Source organism: Platalea leucorodia (genome assembly GCF_965183815.1).
Source record: "Platalea leucorodia genome assembly, chromosome: 2".
Classification (NCBI taxonomy): Eukaryota; Metazoa; Chordata; class Aves; order Pelecaniformes; family Threskiornithidae; genus Platalea; species Platalea leucorodia.
Genome location: NC_138824.1, coordinates 121,067,395 through 121,085,125, shown reverse-complemented (window position 1 = coordinate 121,085,125; position 17,731 = coordinate 121,067,395). Strand labels below are relative to the sequence as shown.

At 38.4% G+C, this 17,731-nt stretch overlaps 1 protein-coding gene across 4 annotated transcripts in view; it reads right to left on the bottom strand.

Annotated features, from left to right (window-relative positions):
• Nucleotides 1–17,731, bottom strand: part of CBLB (Cbl proto-oncogene B) — a gene marked incomplete at its 5' end in the record, with an annotated part of 135,595 nt that overhangs the window by 56,971 nt on the left and 60,893 nt on the right. For all 4 annotated transcript variants that reach the window (XM_082336900.1, XM_082336901.1, XM_082336902.1 and 1 more), the window contains one exon: nt 9,104–9,250. In XM_082336900.1, coding sequence (XP_082193026.1) covers nt 9,104–9,250 — 147 coding nt within the window. The remainder of the gene's footprint in view (nt 1–9,103; nt 9,251–17,731) is intronic.

The window sequence follows — 17,731 nt, the reverse complement described above, 5'->3', positions numbered from 1 at the left end:
ATATACAAATTGCTGCGCTATTTCGAGACCTTGCAGACAGCACACACTCACCCAAAATAAGGGTGTTACCGAGCCTTCACAAGGTGAAGGATTCTGCAACACCCTCTCCTCCTGGTGCTACAGCACCGAAAACTGGTGACCTTTCAGGCACACTGAGAAACGTCGTCCTCTGGCAGAGATCTAGGCGGGGGTCACGCACCATGCTTCCCACAGTGATGCGGGGGTGAAAGAGGCTTTCGCAGATGGCTGGCAACTTGAGTTTCTGTTTGAATTAACATTTCGCTGCTGTTGCTTTCTTGTGTTTTAAGGGGTGTACAGCCTTTGAAGGCACCTTTTCCTTATTAAAATCTAAAGAGTTATTTTAATTGTTTGGGGAGGTGGCAGGGTCAGTGGGAGGGGGAAGGGAACAGGACCAATCAAACCAAGGCTGAGATTGGGACTGTCCTAGTTAACAGCATGCTTAGATTGTTGTTTAAATATATATATATTTTTTTAAACAGAAAAAAAATATTGCCTTTATAGAAAGAAAAAACAGGATCCTGTTTGTAATGAAATACTGCCTGCAGCATTCAGCTCCTGAACTGTAGAAGGTATCTCCTATAAATATTTTCAGTGATCTTTATCCTTGTAATATTTGTTGCATCATGCCCTAATGATACCCTGCACTGGAGGCTGGCAGGTATTCTGCACATGCCTCATGCTATTAGGCTAACCTGTGGACACTTGTCTAGGAGGAGATGAGTTAGTCAGCTCTGCTACAGCTCATCAGAAAGATGTGATTCGACATCCCGGTAACATTAGTTCTCTCCAGAATTAGGCTGAGGAAGTGCAGTGTCTCAGTCGTTCAGGTATTTGATCATAGTTACGTAGCTGCCCCGTGCAGCAGCGCACACACAGCTCCAGCTGAGACAACGTCCTGGGGAGTAGCTCACGCGAGAGGACGGCACTACACGGTGGCTGGAATTCCCTCCAATGTTTGATGCCCAAAGTTAAGAGCCCTACTACACATGCACATATTATGAACAGATACACCCAGGGCTTTGGTAACAGTTTGTCTTTTTATAATATAATTTGGGGAAAATAACAGGACTCTGCAATAATACAAAAATATCTGACTACATTACATGTACATACTGTTATTGTGCTCCATGTTACTTTATTACAACCTTCAATTAGTTCAAAAACTTCGGAGAAATAATTTTAGAAGGAAACAAAAATATGAAGGAAGCTGAAACGCACGCCTTACACAGCAGAAGGAGGTTATGGAGGACCTTTTACAAGGAAAACCTAATCTCTATCTGCCAAACTTTTAGGAAACGATTCATCCCTACAGTGTCTTTGTACTGCCTTTCCTCATCATTAGAGTAGAACCAAGCCCATACCAATTTAAGGAAAGAAAAAAACCCCAAACAGATAAAACAAATGATCCTAAATATTTTTTCCTGAAGGGGCTTTCTGCATACATCTTATCTCTCAAATCAACAAAACCATCTGTATCTTGGCATTTACCTTGGGGCTGTCTTCTTATTTAAGAGTCTTGTCAAAAACCCTAAAATAAGTCATTTCGCCCCCAAGCCTCTCAAAATGACACTACTTCTCCATATTTCTTCTGCAATAGTAAAATTAGCAAGTGTAACTGAAGAATGATGAATTAAAAAATGCTCTGATTGAAGTATAAGCTTTTTAAAAATACTTTTATATAGGATGGTATCTATTTACTATTATTGACACATGCCAAAGGGAAGTGTCACTCTATAATCTCAAATACAGCGTTTTAAACACCACCCACACAACTTCCATATGCGTAAAGGAGAAGGATTAGTGTCTACCATGTAATTTTCAAACAATTTAGTAGAGGAATTTAGGTCCTCCCTTCCCTTCTGCCCTGATCATGTGTACATAGGATTTCCTTAAACTCCCTGAATGTTGCTGCATTATTAAAAAGCAAAAGACATTAAAATAAACCTGGAGAGGAAGCAAATATTTTCTGAGCGTGCAGAGTATGGCACTTCACTAGAACTGCAGTGATGCAGCTATTCTGGAATGTCAAGTGACACTGCTCCCATTTGAACCAGAGCAGACCACAAGTATGCCTAGGAAGGTAAACACGTACCTGTGTAACTTACACTTAGAGCGAACATTCTGTCTGCAAAAGACTCTCTCAAATGTTGCCAGAAAACATAACATGAAAAGGGCATTACTGTATCCCGAGCAAACTCAAAAATATTCAAGTAAATACTGACCCAGATAGAAACAACATTCTTTGCAAGTCTGCAGTGAGCAATGTGGATTTTGGTTTATCATCACTGAACAGAGCATTTTCTTAAGACTGCTGCTTCAGTTTTAAGTGAGAGGCCACATGTTTTCATTGCTTCTGAACTGCAGAGCAAACAATTGACACACAGAAGGCTTGAGGAGTTCAGTCCTAAGGGAAAAAAGGAATTCTGCCATATCGTGCCAGTACAATCGTTAAATAGTGACGTCATGCAGAAAAAATACAGACAAATCTAACATGAGAAAATGGGCCTTATGAACTGGGGGAGACATACCACCAAAAATATCCACTTCGAAAGCCGCATGAGAGACAGCAAGTCAGTACTTCCTTAGGGGACGCAGGAAGTCTGCATTTCCGGAAGCGTCCCACAGGGACGCGCTTATCTATATATTTCCAACTCTGATCTCTAACCACAAATCCAAAGCACACCCATGCTTTTGCACGTCCTTTTATACTCAAAACACCGCCTCTCCCGCGCATCCATCGAGAATCTGTTCTCTTGTCTCACTATCTTGTGTGCCAACTTTCTTTTCTCTATCCTTTGTACGTGCAATTGTAGCCACCCTGAAAAGCTGTGAAGACTGTTGTCCTTTTCTATTTTTCAATCATATCTTGCAACTTTCTATTAACTAGCTCTTCTCTATAATATTATCTACCTTCTTGTTCAAACTTGTTTATCTCGCATTTGTATGAAAAAGATCTAGCAAGATTCATGCCTCACTAGCACCCAGGGAACGGTACCTTCTGCCTCTAGCTCAAGTTTTTAAACAAGGGTACCAACAAGCCTATTTCCCGTGCTGCTGATCAGCCAAGGGAGAAACCATCCTCTAAAGGCCCTGTTCCCTGTTTACTTCCTTCTCTTCAGGAGTTCCTGTCACCAAAGCGCCTGTCCTGATGGTGACAAAGGCTATGGCACTTGGATCACTGCCGCTTCCGCCTTCATCTCTCTTTATCTTTGGCTTCCCTTTACACGTCAAGTTCATACTCAGGTTTGAAGCCCTCTGGGCCAGGACCACCTCTTCAGTCCATCTTTTTACAGTGTTCAGGCAACAGTAGGGCTCTTGGGGACTATCAGCAGCAAAAACAGGAAATCAAGTAATAAATTAAGGGCATCAACAGGGTGTTAAAACCTAGCTTATCTGAGGTCTCACTTTGTGACAGCTAAATGTTTTCAAGTTAAGTTGTGCATTGTGGTCTGTCTGTTTTACTGCTTCTTCTCTGAACCCAAGCCACAGAGCCTATGCTTGTTCCATCCTGAGCCAAAAAGCACTGACCACAGCAGAACCACAACTACTCAAAATTTAGAGTATCAATCTGAAATACCCTGTTTAACTGCTACTGAGAAATCAATAGCCACATTTTTTCCTAAATTCCAATAAAAAATAAACACATTTCAGGCCTCAGCTGGGGGGTGGAAAAAGGTATCAGTGCATTAAAATAGTAATGTGTTTGACCCTAGCAAGGAAAGAATTTCTCTTTCCTCAGAAACTAAAGGGTGGGGGGAAATCAATTTATCTGACAACAATAACAGAAATGCTTTCAATTTTTTAAGGTTTCACAATGAAGAGTAAAACCTTAAAAGTTAAAATAAATGGCAGAACTATGGAGAATTGAAAATCTAAGAACATTGACATTTCGCTGCTGATTCATTCTGCAACATGAAGACAGCCACAAATCACAAATTTCAATAGTTACAAAGCCTTGCATGACTTCACCATAGCTTTCAAATTCAGAGGCTGGAAAGACCTGTTAGGTCATCTCACCCACTCTCCTTCTCGGTTCAGGACCAGTCCCAGTGGTATTTTGCGCATTTTTGCTCAGAACAGAAAACGAGTAAAAGATGTAAGGTGCTATTAAAATGAGTGAGGAACCAGGGGAAATTAACATCAAGCACTATACAGTGATAAAATGCGGATAATGAAGAAGCTATCAGATTATGTTTTATATGCATATTTACAACACACTGGGGGTTACTAAAGTATCCGTAAACAAATGTAACTGCTGATTACATGCCTTACAATTTCACAGTTCCATTTAACATTACTGTTTAGCTGTACATTTAACTATCATTTGCTTCAGCGCAAATATAATGGTAAACCATGGGTGAAGATTCACTCCACTAAAACCACTTGCTCCAGTAATTGTATTCCAGTAAACGGTACAAATTCAAAAATCACACCTTCTCAATTTTACCGCTCTCCTGCTTTTGACACTATCAAGCTCTTTCTTGGTATAGATCTTAACGTAAAATTCTGACCTTGACCATGGTGTAAAGCTTGTATCAATTTATTCCTTAGTTCTTTTTCAGCCAATTCCTTTAAGAGGCTCTCTTCCTCCTCATAGCCCGTGAATATGCCACAGAGCTCCATTCTCAGCCTACTCCAGTCATTCAGCCTTTGGAAAGTTCTCACTCATTCCTGATTTTTGTTTTCACAAAGCAAATCCAAAATTCTCTCTATTCCCTCATCTCCCTGATAGTTTTTCTCTGTCAGCTTCTTTGACAAAGTCAATACACCAAAACTATTCTGGGCCTTCTATTTGACGCTGCTGACCTCCTCACCTACCCCCTAATTTGGATACATATTCTACTTTTCCCTTGCAGAGCAAACAATTCCTCCATTTCTTCCTTCGTCATACTGCTATTGTCCACATTCTCCTTCCCCCAGATAATCAAAATGTCATTATCTCCCACCTTGATTTATCAATCCTCCCTATACATTCCTAAACCTCACATTAGTCTCTCCAGATCCTTTCCAAACATCACATCGCTTCCAAGGTTCCCCCTTCACCTCTGAAAGATGTGATACTGGAAAACCTCACGATTGTACGGGCTCTGACTATTTACTCCTTTTGCACTCTCTGCCTATGTGAGGACTGATTTCTGTTATCGAGGTATCTGCTGTTCTTACAAGCACCGTAACATTCTCTCCCATCCAAGCTTCTCTAGCCACTGTCATTATCTAGAAGTTTTGTAGAGGTGCACCAGAAACGCAAAAGTTGAGGAGGTATCTGAAGGCCAAGAACATGTGATGTTATCTCAGCACATTGCTCTGACGGAGCCATTCAAATTGCTTGCTGAGTTCTACTTCTGGGTTTTCTACAGAAATTCAAAGAGCAGCTAGATGTGTGATCATCAGAAACTTGAAATAGTTAGCTTAGCCATTTATTTTGCTAATGAGTTTGAAGTCATGTGAACATACACCTGACTAGCTTTAAGCACAAAAAGAATGACTGCATTCTATGATACTTATTAATAACAAGATGAATAAACTTAGTTACAGCTGCACAATTTTGCAGCAAGTGTTCAGACAGACAAGCGTAACCAACAAAATTAGAAGTTCCCCATTCATTGGGGAAGAGCAGTGAAAGAAATCAGATACAGATTTTTTTTTTTTTTTTTAACTACAAACTGGACCCTTGGAAATTGTATCTTTTGGATTCTATTCCTCAGCAAATTATAATATATTGCTTTCTGTAAGTGGAAGTGTAGGTCGCATTTTCAAAAATTGAAAGCCAAAGCGTCGACTTAAAAACATAAATGGCTATTGACCTCTTTCTTGCTATTTAGAATATTTCAAATTAAAAAATAAAAAAAATTAAAAAAAATTTTCTTTCAGAAAGAAATCAAGGCAGAAAATGGATTATATAAAAGCTTTCAATTCATTATGTTTAGAAACAGGAAGATTATTTTTATGACATTATTATGCTGAAAAAAATCATAAATTAATCTAATAGTTCCAGTTCCCGCCTTCCAATCAGATCAAACAACGCATCAGAATTATTTCTTGTGCTACAGTTTACCCATCAGAAGCCAAGACCCAGCACAACTTACTTTTTATTTATGCTCTAATCTTAAGCAGTATTACTCAGTGACCTCAAAGTAAGGGCTGCTTTTTGCAAACAAGCGAGGAGTCCAGGCTGGCCCTGTCAAACAGAGATGCAGCTAGGGAACATGCTATATAGTTCCTCCCTGCGCTCCTTCATTGCACTGCACACCTAACCAGCGCTGGAGGTTTCAGATAGTCCTAGGGCCTATCTTTAGGTGGTCAGGTTAGAAACAGATTTTATCAGTTGTTTGCAACACCCAAAATCTTTGTGTAGGCTCTGCTTCTAGGGAAGTGATACTAGCATATTTGCAAACTAATTTGTCATAACAGGCCCATTGTAAAAGATGTGGCTTACAGGCATACCTGTCACATATTTCTAAATGGATTAGAAAATAATGAATGTTTAAAAAGCTTCAGGCATTTTGTTTAATGAGGAGATTAAACATAATGCCAAATAAACCTTTTTCTCTTCTGTTTATTTGACATACATGCTATTACATGTTTTACAGTTACTTAAGCACAATTAACTAAACCTGAGATAATGGCAAGGCTGCCAAGCACAGATCAACTGTTCACTGCTCAGAAGACAGGTAACTAAACCAGCTTCAGTTTCTTAGGAAAGAGCTGGGAACACTAAGAGAGTGTTATTTACCTAGTCTGAAAGTAAAGCACCTGACAAGACAGAGCTCAAAAAACTTCCAGGCTATACTAGATGACCAAGGTTACATATGTAATTAACTGGACCTCCCAAAACTGCCTTGATTCCTAAGCATTTTTGGTGTGTGGATTCCTTAACCAATTAAAAAAAACAAACAAACAAAACCAACAACAACAAAAAAACCCAACCCAAAACCACCAAACACCAAAAAACCCCTATCAAAGTACCTATCAGGGAGAGAGGAGGAGGTCACAGTGTTAGTACTGAGAGTTCATATTTGAAGTTGCATTTTATGAAGAAATTTACATAAGCAGGAGAAAAACAAAGCATAAAAAAGGCACGGCAAGAGCGCTGGGGCCCTGAAAAGGATTAGAAAGAAGCACTCCAGGGGATGAGTCAGGGAAGAGAAGAGTCAAGTGTGAACAAAAGAAAGACAAGGGTAGAGCTGAGTTGTTCAGATGGACCGAGGCAGTTGAAAAATTCTTCTTACCAACCTTGTTCTGATAAAAACTTATTAATACATTACAGTTTCCTACTGTCTGACACCTCAAGTACCTATCTATTGTGAGATCTTGAATCTCACACAGAAAATCCAAGTTAGTAGAGAAATACAAAGAGGAACATGATACTGAATAGGGAAGCTGATGAAACCAGTTAAGATGAAATGACAGAAAGAAACAGCAGCTTGCAGAAGACAAGATCTGTAAATCCCAATGACAGAAATGCAATTTGCCATCGAGACAGCTGGTAAAGGTCATTCAAGGACAGAGCCCAACAAGAGAAGAGAAGGACCATGAGGAGATTTAAATTCTGAGAGTTGCTAAGCAAAGGGGAGAGAGAGAGGAAGAGAAAACAGAAACACTGAACAAAGATGATCGTTAGTACTTTTTTCAAAGCTCCTGTTTTTCTTTTTTGAACTGACGTGTTTTTTAAAAGCCTCATCTGACAGAGCCCCCTACATGTCGTGTAAACGAATCCTTCAGATACCTACAAAAGTTCAGATAAAGGTATTTTGAACATCATCTTCACATTAAAATGGGTAACACAAAACATGGTCAGATTCCTTTCCTCTAACAAAAAGAGGATTAATACAGCAACTTGATCACACTCTAACATTATCTACACGGGAAAGAAATTTGTTAGAAGACTGAAGTTACCAGATAACACTATAATGAAACCAGAAAGCTGGAAGGTAGCAGTAGCTGTGTTTAGACTAGCACAAAAAAGGAAGTGAAACCCTTGTAAATTCACACTGAACAAAATTAATTTGCAAAAGTGCCAACCTACTAGGCTGGTATTCTAAATAAAGAATGAAAGACTTATTTTAAAGAGCTGCTCTTGCTCAGAAAACGTAACAGATTGTTGCAGGAATTGTTCTGTGCCTTGCTATGGCCTACATTGTGCAAGATATCGGACTTCATGACCATAATGACTGCTCCATTATCTTGTAAAATATACAAACCTCTTGCCTCATCCCTCTTATCTTACTGTTAGGCTAATAAACATTCCATATGAGAAAGTGATGAAGCCTATCTCTGTATCATAAACAAAATTGTTTCCCAGAAACAAACAAAAAACCCCACACCTGCCTACTTTTACATTTTCAATATTGTATTTGCTATCAGGATTTAATCGCGTATCTACAAGTCACACTTTGCATTCATTTTATGACCCATTCTTGAACTATAAGTTTCTCCAAAACCTGCTTTTGATTAAACCTTCTGACATACCTCCAGTTATTCTATCTCTTTCTGCAACAGAACTTGAACAAAAGAAAACATTAGTCCCCTGTGACTACCTTATAAGTAGTACAGTTGTAGAAAAAAAAAGTTTTGATTATAAGGGATAAAATCATTATTTCAAATGCCACTAAATATTGTAGTAGTTAGAAAGATAAAGATGGGATAAGGAAACATACTGTCCATGAGACCAATATCAAGTTCCTAATTCAGACTTTAGAGTTATCATTTGTAGAATATATATATACATAATATGAAAGGACATGATTTGCCATGTACATTATGAAAACAATGTACTATCTTTACCCTAGAATGGAACCAATAAACTCCATGCAATGTAGTCTAATTTATGATTGAGTGTAAGTGCCCTTGACAGAACTGCCCATACATTTTTATTCATCATTTGAGCGAATTACAACAGTAAAAAAAAATTGTTAACAATGAATTTAGCAGTTTCAGCCAATTTAAAGACTTAGACAAGAAATTACCTTTGAAATGCCCACCCACATACTTAGAACCTTTATTTGGATTTTTGAAAAATATCATTCTTTTTCATGCTTATGGTTAGAAAGAATTAACGCTTTTGCAAAATGTTAGTACTTACTTATCTCCAAAGAATTTTCTCCAGAAATCTGCAGCATCGGCTTTGGTGATACGGAAGTTATCACCCTGGAACTGGCCATTTGGAAAAATAGCCTTGATTTCTGCTAGCATGTGGCTGAAGATGAGGGACAGCTTTGTTAGGTTTCTCCTGTGGATATAATAGGAAAAAAAATTCACATCAAATTCTTAAATTCACATCAAATTCTTCACATCAAATTCACATCAAATTCTTAAAATTGAATAAATTGAATCAAATCTTTCACTATCTCATTTATCCTGCATATGTGTAATAATCACTGTGTGACACAAGAAAAACACTGAGCTTTCAACTGAAAACACATCAAAGAAATACAAATCAGTAGTTTGTGTTTCCATGCACTTCCTGAGGACATATTTATCGTAAGTCTCCATGAATATAAAATCATTTGTTCAGCAACAGAACAGATTTGCATTCTCAACTGCATATTCCAGATACATTTCTGACCCCCATAAAGATGAAGCTTGTGCATTTCTATTTCATTTAATCATTGCAGAAGCAGGAATTTATACTAATTAGACAGCTAATACATTAAAAAAAAAAAGAAAAAAAACAAAAAACACATCAAAAACTCAAAATATAGTTTTATATGTGACATCACACCTATTTCAGTCCAGGTTTCTAGAAATATAAACACAGCACAGGACTAGGTTTACTCTTTTTTCCTATGACAATTTTATTCTTTTTATTCTTTCCAGCTTTCCCTTTCCGCAGCTACTTCCTATTCTCTTTTTAAATGCCTTCTCTTTAGTTAAAACTTGCTTTCAGTTTTCAGTAGCTCACTTCCATAAGCTTTCGAGACTTGTATCAGTTAATCAAAAATTATTTAGTTTTTGGCATAGAAATCCCATTTAGTATAGAGCAAAGGGCATAGCATCCTTAAATGCAAATAATCCTTTTGTGTGGAAAAATCTGCAGGAGATGGTGGGGAGAGGAGAGAGAAGAAAGGTGAAGCAATCTTTATAAGAGTTTCCTTCTGGAGATTCCTTAGATCATCCTTGCAGTAAAAAAGGGGTATTTTCCCACCTGATATATGAAATAGAGACCACCCAGGAGACTGAGCAGTTTCTGATGAAGAATTTGTATTCTTAAGTATTTTAATGAGTTAGAAGTGTCCTGTGTCAAGCCCATTCACCTTTCACGATCTCAGGCACTACTTAACAGCGCCTCAAACAATTTTATGAAAAATGTAATAAAATGCTTATCAATCATGTAATTTATAACTGCTTATAGACAGTATTTTAAATAAACCCAAACTTATTCACAAGTCCCTAGCCACATGAAAAGATTAAGATAGATTTTTACACATGCATACCAAACAGCTTTCAGAACGCTCAAAATGTCAAAAAACCCCAGTTGAACAGATTTCCTAGTGTCTTACTCAAGGAACACTCAACTTAGTACTGAAGCAGTAATTATTTCAACTAAATACGTGACCAACTTATAATGAAGATTCCTGTGCAAGTTGTGTTGCAGATTTTACTACAGGTTTTGCTACCAGGAAAACTATGATAAAGATAGTTATTTTGAAAACATAAGTAATTTAAAACAAACAAACAACCCCCTGATGAACACATTCTCCCTCCCCTCAAGATTCGGAATGGTTGTAGGGCTAATTCTTTCAGAGTCCTTTAATTCCTCCAGTATAATCAGATGTCTATAATTATGATGCCCAACTGTTCCTTATTTTCTGGATTTGTTCCTTGCTATCCCCCTTCCTATTTCCTTTGTACTTTAATTACACACATGTGTTCTTTATTATTTTACTCCTCCAGAACTCAAGCCTGATGCAGAGAGCAAGCAACAGCTATTTTAACGTGGCTTCCTCAGCCTGCCCCAGACCAAGATTTAAGCAAGCAGCTTTCTGTACTCAGGACAGATGGGAACATGATTTGGTGCAAGTTTGAACAGAGCCCTCCCTTGCCTGGTACACCACGCATCTGTCTACATTAGCAGTGTACTGTGCTGCAGGGGTTCTTTGCAGGTACAAATTTACCTAGTGAGCATCTTGGATTCGTGAGGCTTGAGCCCTGTAGTGAACTAAGGGATGAAGTCACGTAGAGGTGCCCAGAGGGGAGCGTGTGCGTGTCCGTACGCACGCATCCATCCACATGCATTGCCTCTTAGGTACAGCTGCACAGTGTGCGACCAGAACCAACAACTGGTAGGAACTGGACAGCAAATGCACAGTACAGACAAGCATCCAAATGGTTGTATGTAAATCTCGAAGCCCGTTCCTTCCCTCTTTGAACAGCACTAGTCACTAAGTGCATCTTGTTTCATTATACACGTTGGTTAAAAAGTAAAATTAGTTTTTGTTTGTATTTGTATAAACAAGAAAAAAAGTTTTAATATCAAATCAAGATATCGTCTTTTTATCTGCGTGCAAAGCTGAAACTTGAACCTTATCTATGCTTGAACACACATCACAGCATGCATGCACAGCAGAAAATGGCAAATTCTTGATCATTTATATATATGGTAGCTGTGTTTTCTCCTTAATTTTCATTCTTGCTGTACCAGATGATTATCTCAAGTCCTTCTTTGATATCAAATAATCATAATAAATTGTGTCTTTTCACTTATATATTTTTTCTTTAGAATTGTAAAGCACATATTGCACTGTTTTTGCCTAGATATGCTTATGTGGTACCAGATCTCCCTAACTTGCTGAGAGAGATACAAAGCTCAATGATTTTAGAAATGGTTTTCAAGAATTGCACAAGGTGCAGAGATGCTGCCAGCAGGGTGGGCCAGTGATTCTCCCTACCTGTGCATTTCACTCTTCTGACAATGTCTATCCATTTTAGCACATGTACTTCTGCTGCCTTGTGGAGGGCTTTCCCAGGGCATCTCAAGAAGAACATACTCCACTATCTACCTGGCAGTCTGTGCAGCTCCATTTTCTAAGTTAGGATGACTCCCTTTTCTACCCCCATATAAAGATGGAGCAGTGTCAAAAATTTTCCGTCTTATTTTCCATTCAAAAGTGTAAGACAACGTATTCAAGTCCCATTTATTTGAAAAACAACTAAAACCATCAGCCTCAGCATATTGGTGAATAATCCCAATGGAAGCCAAAGAACTGGTCAATCTGAGCCACTGATTTTAGGTCTCATTCCCACCATGAGACTGTAAAGAAACCAATCTTTATCAACTCAGTCTGCATCTCTGACCGTGCCACAGGCTCTTCTTCTCCTGGTGACAGTGAAGACTGTTGTAGTGGCAGAGGGACAACTGTACTGGCAGTCCGGTGGCACAGAAGAGCTGAGCAGATACGTGCTCTGGAGACACCCTTTGACTCACTAGATTCTAGCAGGGGAGAAATATCTTAAGGGATCATATTGGAGCTACAGGTCCAAAAAGTGCTATCCAAATTATAGAGAAACAATGGTTTTAATGCCTCAACAGCCAGCCTTCAGGGTTTAAAATTACAATGTACTTTCACTGGAAACCTGGAGCAGGTTAGAGGTGGGATTTCTTTCCTCAGCTGTGTTATGCCTGGTACAGAGCACAAACATCTCCTTTATTTCTGCAGAGAGAATGGGTTTCATGCTGGTGAGAAAAACCTTATTTTTCAGAAATCAAAATCAAACAACACTGCCTCTTTATACCAAATTGAACTGAGATGATCAATTCTCCACAATATAATAGCTACTGTGGTGAGATTTAAGAATATTTTAACACTACATGATGCTGTATCAACTGCATTTTATGTAATGCATAGTGTAGGTCTCTTCCATATTATTTGCAACATACTCAACACCTGTTACTTGCTGTTTTTCCTACGATTCATGCTTAGCTTTTGCTAACTTTCTTTTGCTAACTCAAACTGATGCCATACAGTTCAAACCCCTTGTAGAATTTGATTTCTGAAGTACCAGTTTTTCAGTCATACTCTATTATTTGTTGCCGTATGTGCTTGTACATGACAGATCTTCTGAAGAATCAACAAGGTTTGAACCAATCCCAGAGCGCCTAAGATATCAAAATTAAAAATTGAATGTTCATTTAGTATAAACTTGTAAAGGTCCATTGAATCAGTAACCATCTTTTGGTTAATCAGAAGAAAGATGCATTTTCTTGGTTTCAAAATTAATCTGTCTTTTGGAGTTATACCTCACCAGCAAGTTTTCTAAAATGCAGGCAGTAAAGCCTGAAAACAAGAATTTTAAGTTTGTTCACTTTTCAGTAAATGACTATATTCTGAATCAATTTTCTCTTCAACTCCAGGGAGGGGAGTCAGGCTAGGGAGTACTGCAAAGAGTTCACAGCTGAAGGACTTTTCAAATACCGAGTCACACGCGATTTGAAACGAGGTCTTAATAATGGGAATATTACAACATCCCAGCTATAACCAGAGCAGCGGCAGCCAGTAGTAGAAGGTCTGAAGCAGTCCTACCCTCTTGGATCTATTAAACAGGAAAATGAAGCATGACCGGCATGCAATAACACAGATAAGTTTTGGCTGTGTTAACTTTGTAATCACCGTATGAAAGCTAATTTTCCTTTTTGGAAGGCAATGTGTCTAGCACACAGAACTGGCTAGGGAATTGGGCAGTGTCACCTCCTTTCTGCCGCTGGCCGGAGCGACGAGGTGGGCGGAACACCTGTGCCCTGCGTTCACTGCCTGCCTGGGCGGGTGGACCGGCAAAATACTCAGAGCTCCAAACTTGAAGAGCTCCAAAACAAACACGTTTGGCCGAATCAGCATATAGGTAAATATACAGAGCGAAGCACACATCTGTGCCTTGATCCTTCATAATTACTGGATTTCACAGATGATAAGCAAGACAAAGTCATTTTAGCAATATGTACTTCTACCTCATGCAACAGCTTGCAAATGCATAAACCTGCTTACCTACTCTATGTATATATCTTTTCTGCTTTCATGCTTGTATATTGCTATCCCCCATGAAAAACAATTATTTTTATTTTACAACGATACGTATTTCTAGAAAAAAACATAGTGTAGAAAGGAAGTCGGACTGTATATCTTTGCAGTTCTGCCATTCCACAAATTAGGTTACTGCTGGATTTCCTTCTTCATTGCATCTAGTAAGTGTTTAATCTTTCTGAAGCCACATAGATATACTTTGTTAAACAACAACCTGCTGTAATAAACAATACATCAACTTTACAGGCTCATAATATATAACTCAATCCCCTGGCACAGAAAACCAGTCTTTAGAGCTAGAATAAAATCTGTTCGGCAGCTAGGAATATTTTCCAGATAGATCTGACACAAAAGTATACCAGACTATTACTAAATTGTATTACTCTACAATTCTTATTTAGAATAATAGTCAAAGACAGCTCTGTTAGCTGGCAAAACTGCAAATCATAACTGCTTATGAACCAGGATAAAAGAAAGTTTGAAACGCCTTCATAAGGTGAATTGTTTATTTTAACTTTGAAAAATCCCCCCCCCCCCCAATATTAAAGCTTCAAAATCCAAAGCATATGTACAGACCTCATTTCACATAATTAGTTATATACAAAACAGATTTCTGATCCATATGCTCGAGTGGCAGTAAAACACAGAGATCCTACAAAATACATGTAACTAATTCGAAGGGACAGAATAAAGTCTTGTGATTCAGGTCCAAAAGAGAGAAGCGGCGACCCATGTTCCGAGCTCTTCCACTCTGCTCTCCGAGAGTTCAGCATTTATGTTTTCTGCCCCAGGCTTCCATTCTGTGAAGAAAGCCCTTTCCAAATTATTTCCCATTTGTATTTTGCTACCATGAGGAAAATCATAGCTTCGCATAAAGCCCCTTGACAGATTGTACTTCTGCCATTAACTACTGACAAGTGACACAGACAGGAATGCACTACGTTCAGGACAAATCACAAAAAAAAAAAAAATTTCTGAAGAAACATGAATTTCTGAAAATCTCCAGAAGGCACAGAAACATGACTAAAAATGATATATGCTGCTATCAGTTCACTCTTGATAATCCAGTATAACCCTGACTCATTTATCCCCCTTCCTCTTCGAGAATTTCCCCTTTCACAGACAGTGAACATAGGAAGAAGAAAAAAAAAAAAAAAAAAAAAACCAAAAAAACACCCCAGCGTTGCTGTTTCAGAAAACTACAGGTGTAGATACAGTCAGATAGGCTGAACAATGGAGCTCTCCTTAACACTTCAGAGGAAGTAAAGGAAACCAAAGGTTCCTGTCAGCATGCTGCGGAGAAAAAAACCTGTCTACCCTCATATTTGGCAATCAGCTCAACTCTGGATCTGTGCAATAATTATCTTTAAAAGCTATATAAGGACAGGGTATTGTTCAGGGACCAAAGTATACGGGCCTGTTCTTGGGATGAAATATTCTTGAGACTAAGTGTGAGCTCCATTTCCTACTTGTGCCACTGACTCATGGAAGGAACACAGACAAATAATTTAACTTTTTAAGTATTCCTCATCTGTAAGCCCAGAAAAAAAAAAAAAAAAAAGACTGCCTTAAACATGGTGACATTCAGCCAATAATTAAATTCATCCTATGCTAAACATGAAAAACAAGCATAAAATTGTGAGAAACTAGCTGGAGGCAACTAGGACCTTTCCTTGAATCCTGGAGGAGTTTGCTTATGAGTAGGAAAGCAGTACCCTTCTTTGAGTGTCTCCCCATCAGCCTCTTTCTGACAGATACAAGGAGTATTGTGCAAGTCTATTGCAGCTGTGCTATTCACGATGGATACCAGAAGGAGAAAATGGCAGACTTTGGGTAAGATTTGGGCAAGGATGTTTGGGAAAACAAAGAAACCCCATTACAACATCACCTTGAATCTTCCTCCATCTTTTCCTTTGCTTAAAAATCATTTTACATTGATATACCACCTTCTACCAGCAGTCTGATGAGTCTGTCTACTCACTACTCTCTCTGATCTTTCATTTATGAACTGGTATGCCATTGCACTTACCAACATCTCTTAAGCAAAGTTCTATCCAAGGATTATATTTGGGTTTTGCTAAGTAAACACTCCATACAGCAGCAATTATGAATAGCTCTCATCAGCTGGGCTTTGCAGCCCACATTTTGAAAATTTCACTATTTCCAGTTCTATCCAAACGACAGTTATCCAGCACAGATGAATGTCTCAAGGTACTCCTAAAGCGATTTAATCTCTTTTCTCACTGGTACTCAGGTACACAAGGTAACAAATATATCCATGAAATGAAAACACAGAGTGTTAGCAGGAATTAAAGTAACAAAGGAAATACAGTCTGCACAAAGCAGAATGCAACTTGTCAAAAATGAAAAAAGGTGTGTTGACAAGCTAAAGATCTAGTAATTTTCCCCATAAATAGTTATTATCTGTATTTACTTAGGCAACAGGACAGAGGTAACCAAAAAAAACCTCTAGAGAGTGCTACTCACAGAAATAAATTTGAGTAAAACTGATCTGAATTATTTACAAGTATAAATACTTTGTAAAGGATAGTCAATCCTATGACATTATAAGTAGCAAAATAAACTAAGAGCTAACAGATTTATTGATTTTACTACCGAAACTTTTAATTGAGCTACTATATCATCCTTTACAAAACACATGGTTTAAAATACTTAATCTGATATGTATAAAGATTAAAAAAAAATAGAGATGGACACTGGTTTGTTTAGTTTTATTTGGTACTTTTTAACAGTCAGTTGCTTTTACGGTATGGTTCCACTGATCAGTATCAACATGTTATTTAGCAACATTCTGCTTCCTCCACCCTCCCCCTGTAGATGTCTTTGTCTACCAAGATCCAATGTTATTAACTGAACACTGACTTAAGTGTAAAGCCAAATATCTGCATCTATAAACGAAACTGAAGTTGTCACAAAAATCCCCAGGAACAAGGGTAAATCCAGTTTCTGAAAAGTTGAATAAGTCACTGAATGCATAAATATGTAAGACTTTTTAAAAAACATGAGTGAATTTATATGAAACAAGGAAGAAGCAACCCGCATGCTTTCACCATCTTCCAAAGCTTTCTTCAAGCGGAAAGAATATTCAAAAGAACACTTGGCCAAAATAAGCAGGCTGTTAAAGGCAGAGGTGTGGTCGGTATAATTTTTTTAGTACCTGATTAGGACAGTAAAATCTTGCATTTCTTTGCAAAGTGAGGTCACTACTATAATTCATACTATCTGCGTGCTATAAGTATAACTGATAGCATCAACGGGCGTTAACATTTCCCCGTATAATCATCAGCCTCATAATTCTTGTGAGGATTACTTGGAGATTATCCATGCCAGGCCAAGCAAAGCTGCACGCAAAAAGGGCCACTTCTGTATGTGGACCAACGCAAACGACTCTGGAAAGGATACAAGGCTGAGTTTGGCACAACTCCTGCCACAGCCAAGGGCAGCAGCCCAAAGGCCAAGGATGGCACGAGGCAGTACTGATGTGACTACATGCTTTATCTGCTTGGCAGCAATCGAGCACGAGCAAAGGAAAGTGGTTTAGTTCTGTGTTGTACTTCATCTAGTTTGCTGTCATGCAGCACCAGGAAACTCAGTGGTTCTGAGGTGCTAATACCAGCAAAGCACGTGTGCCGTATAGCACCCTGAGTACATCTCTTAGTATCCAGGTCTGCCTG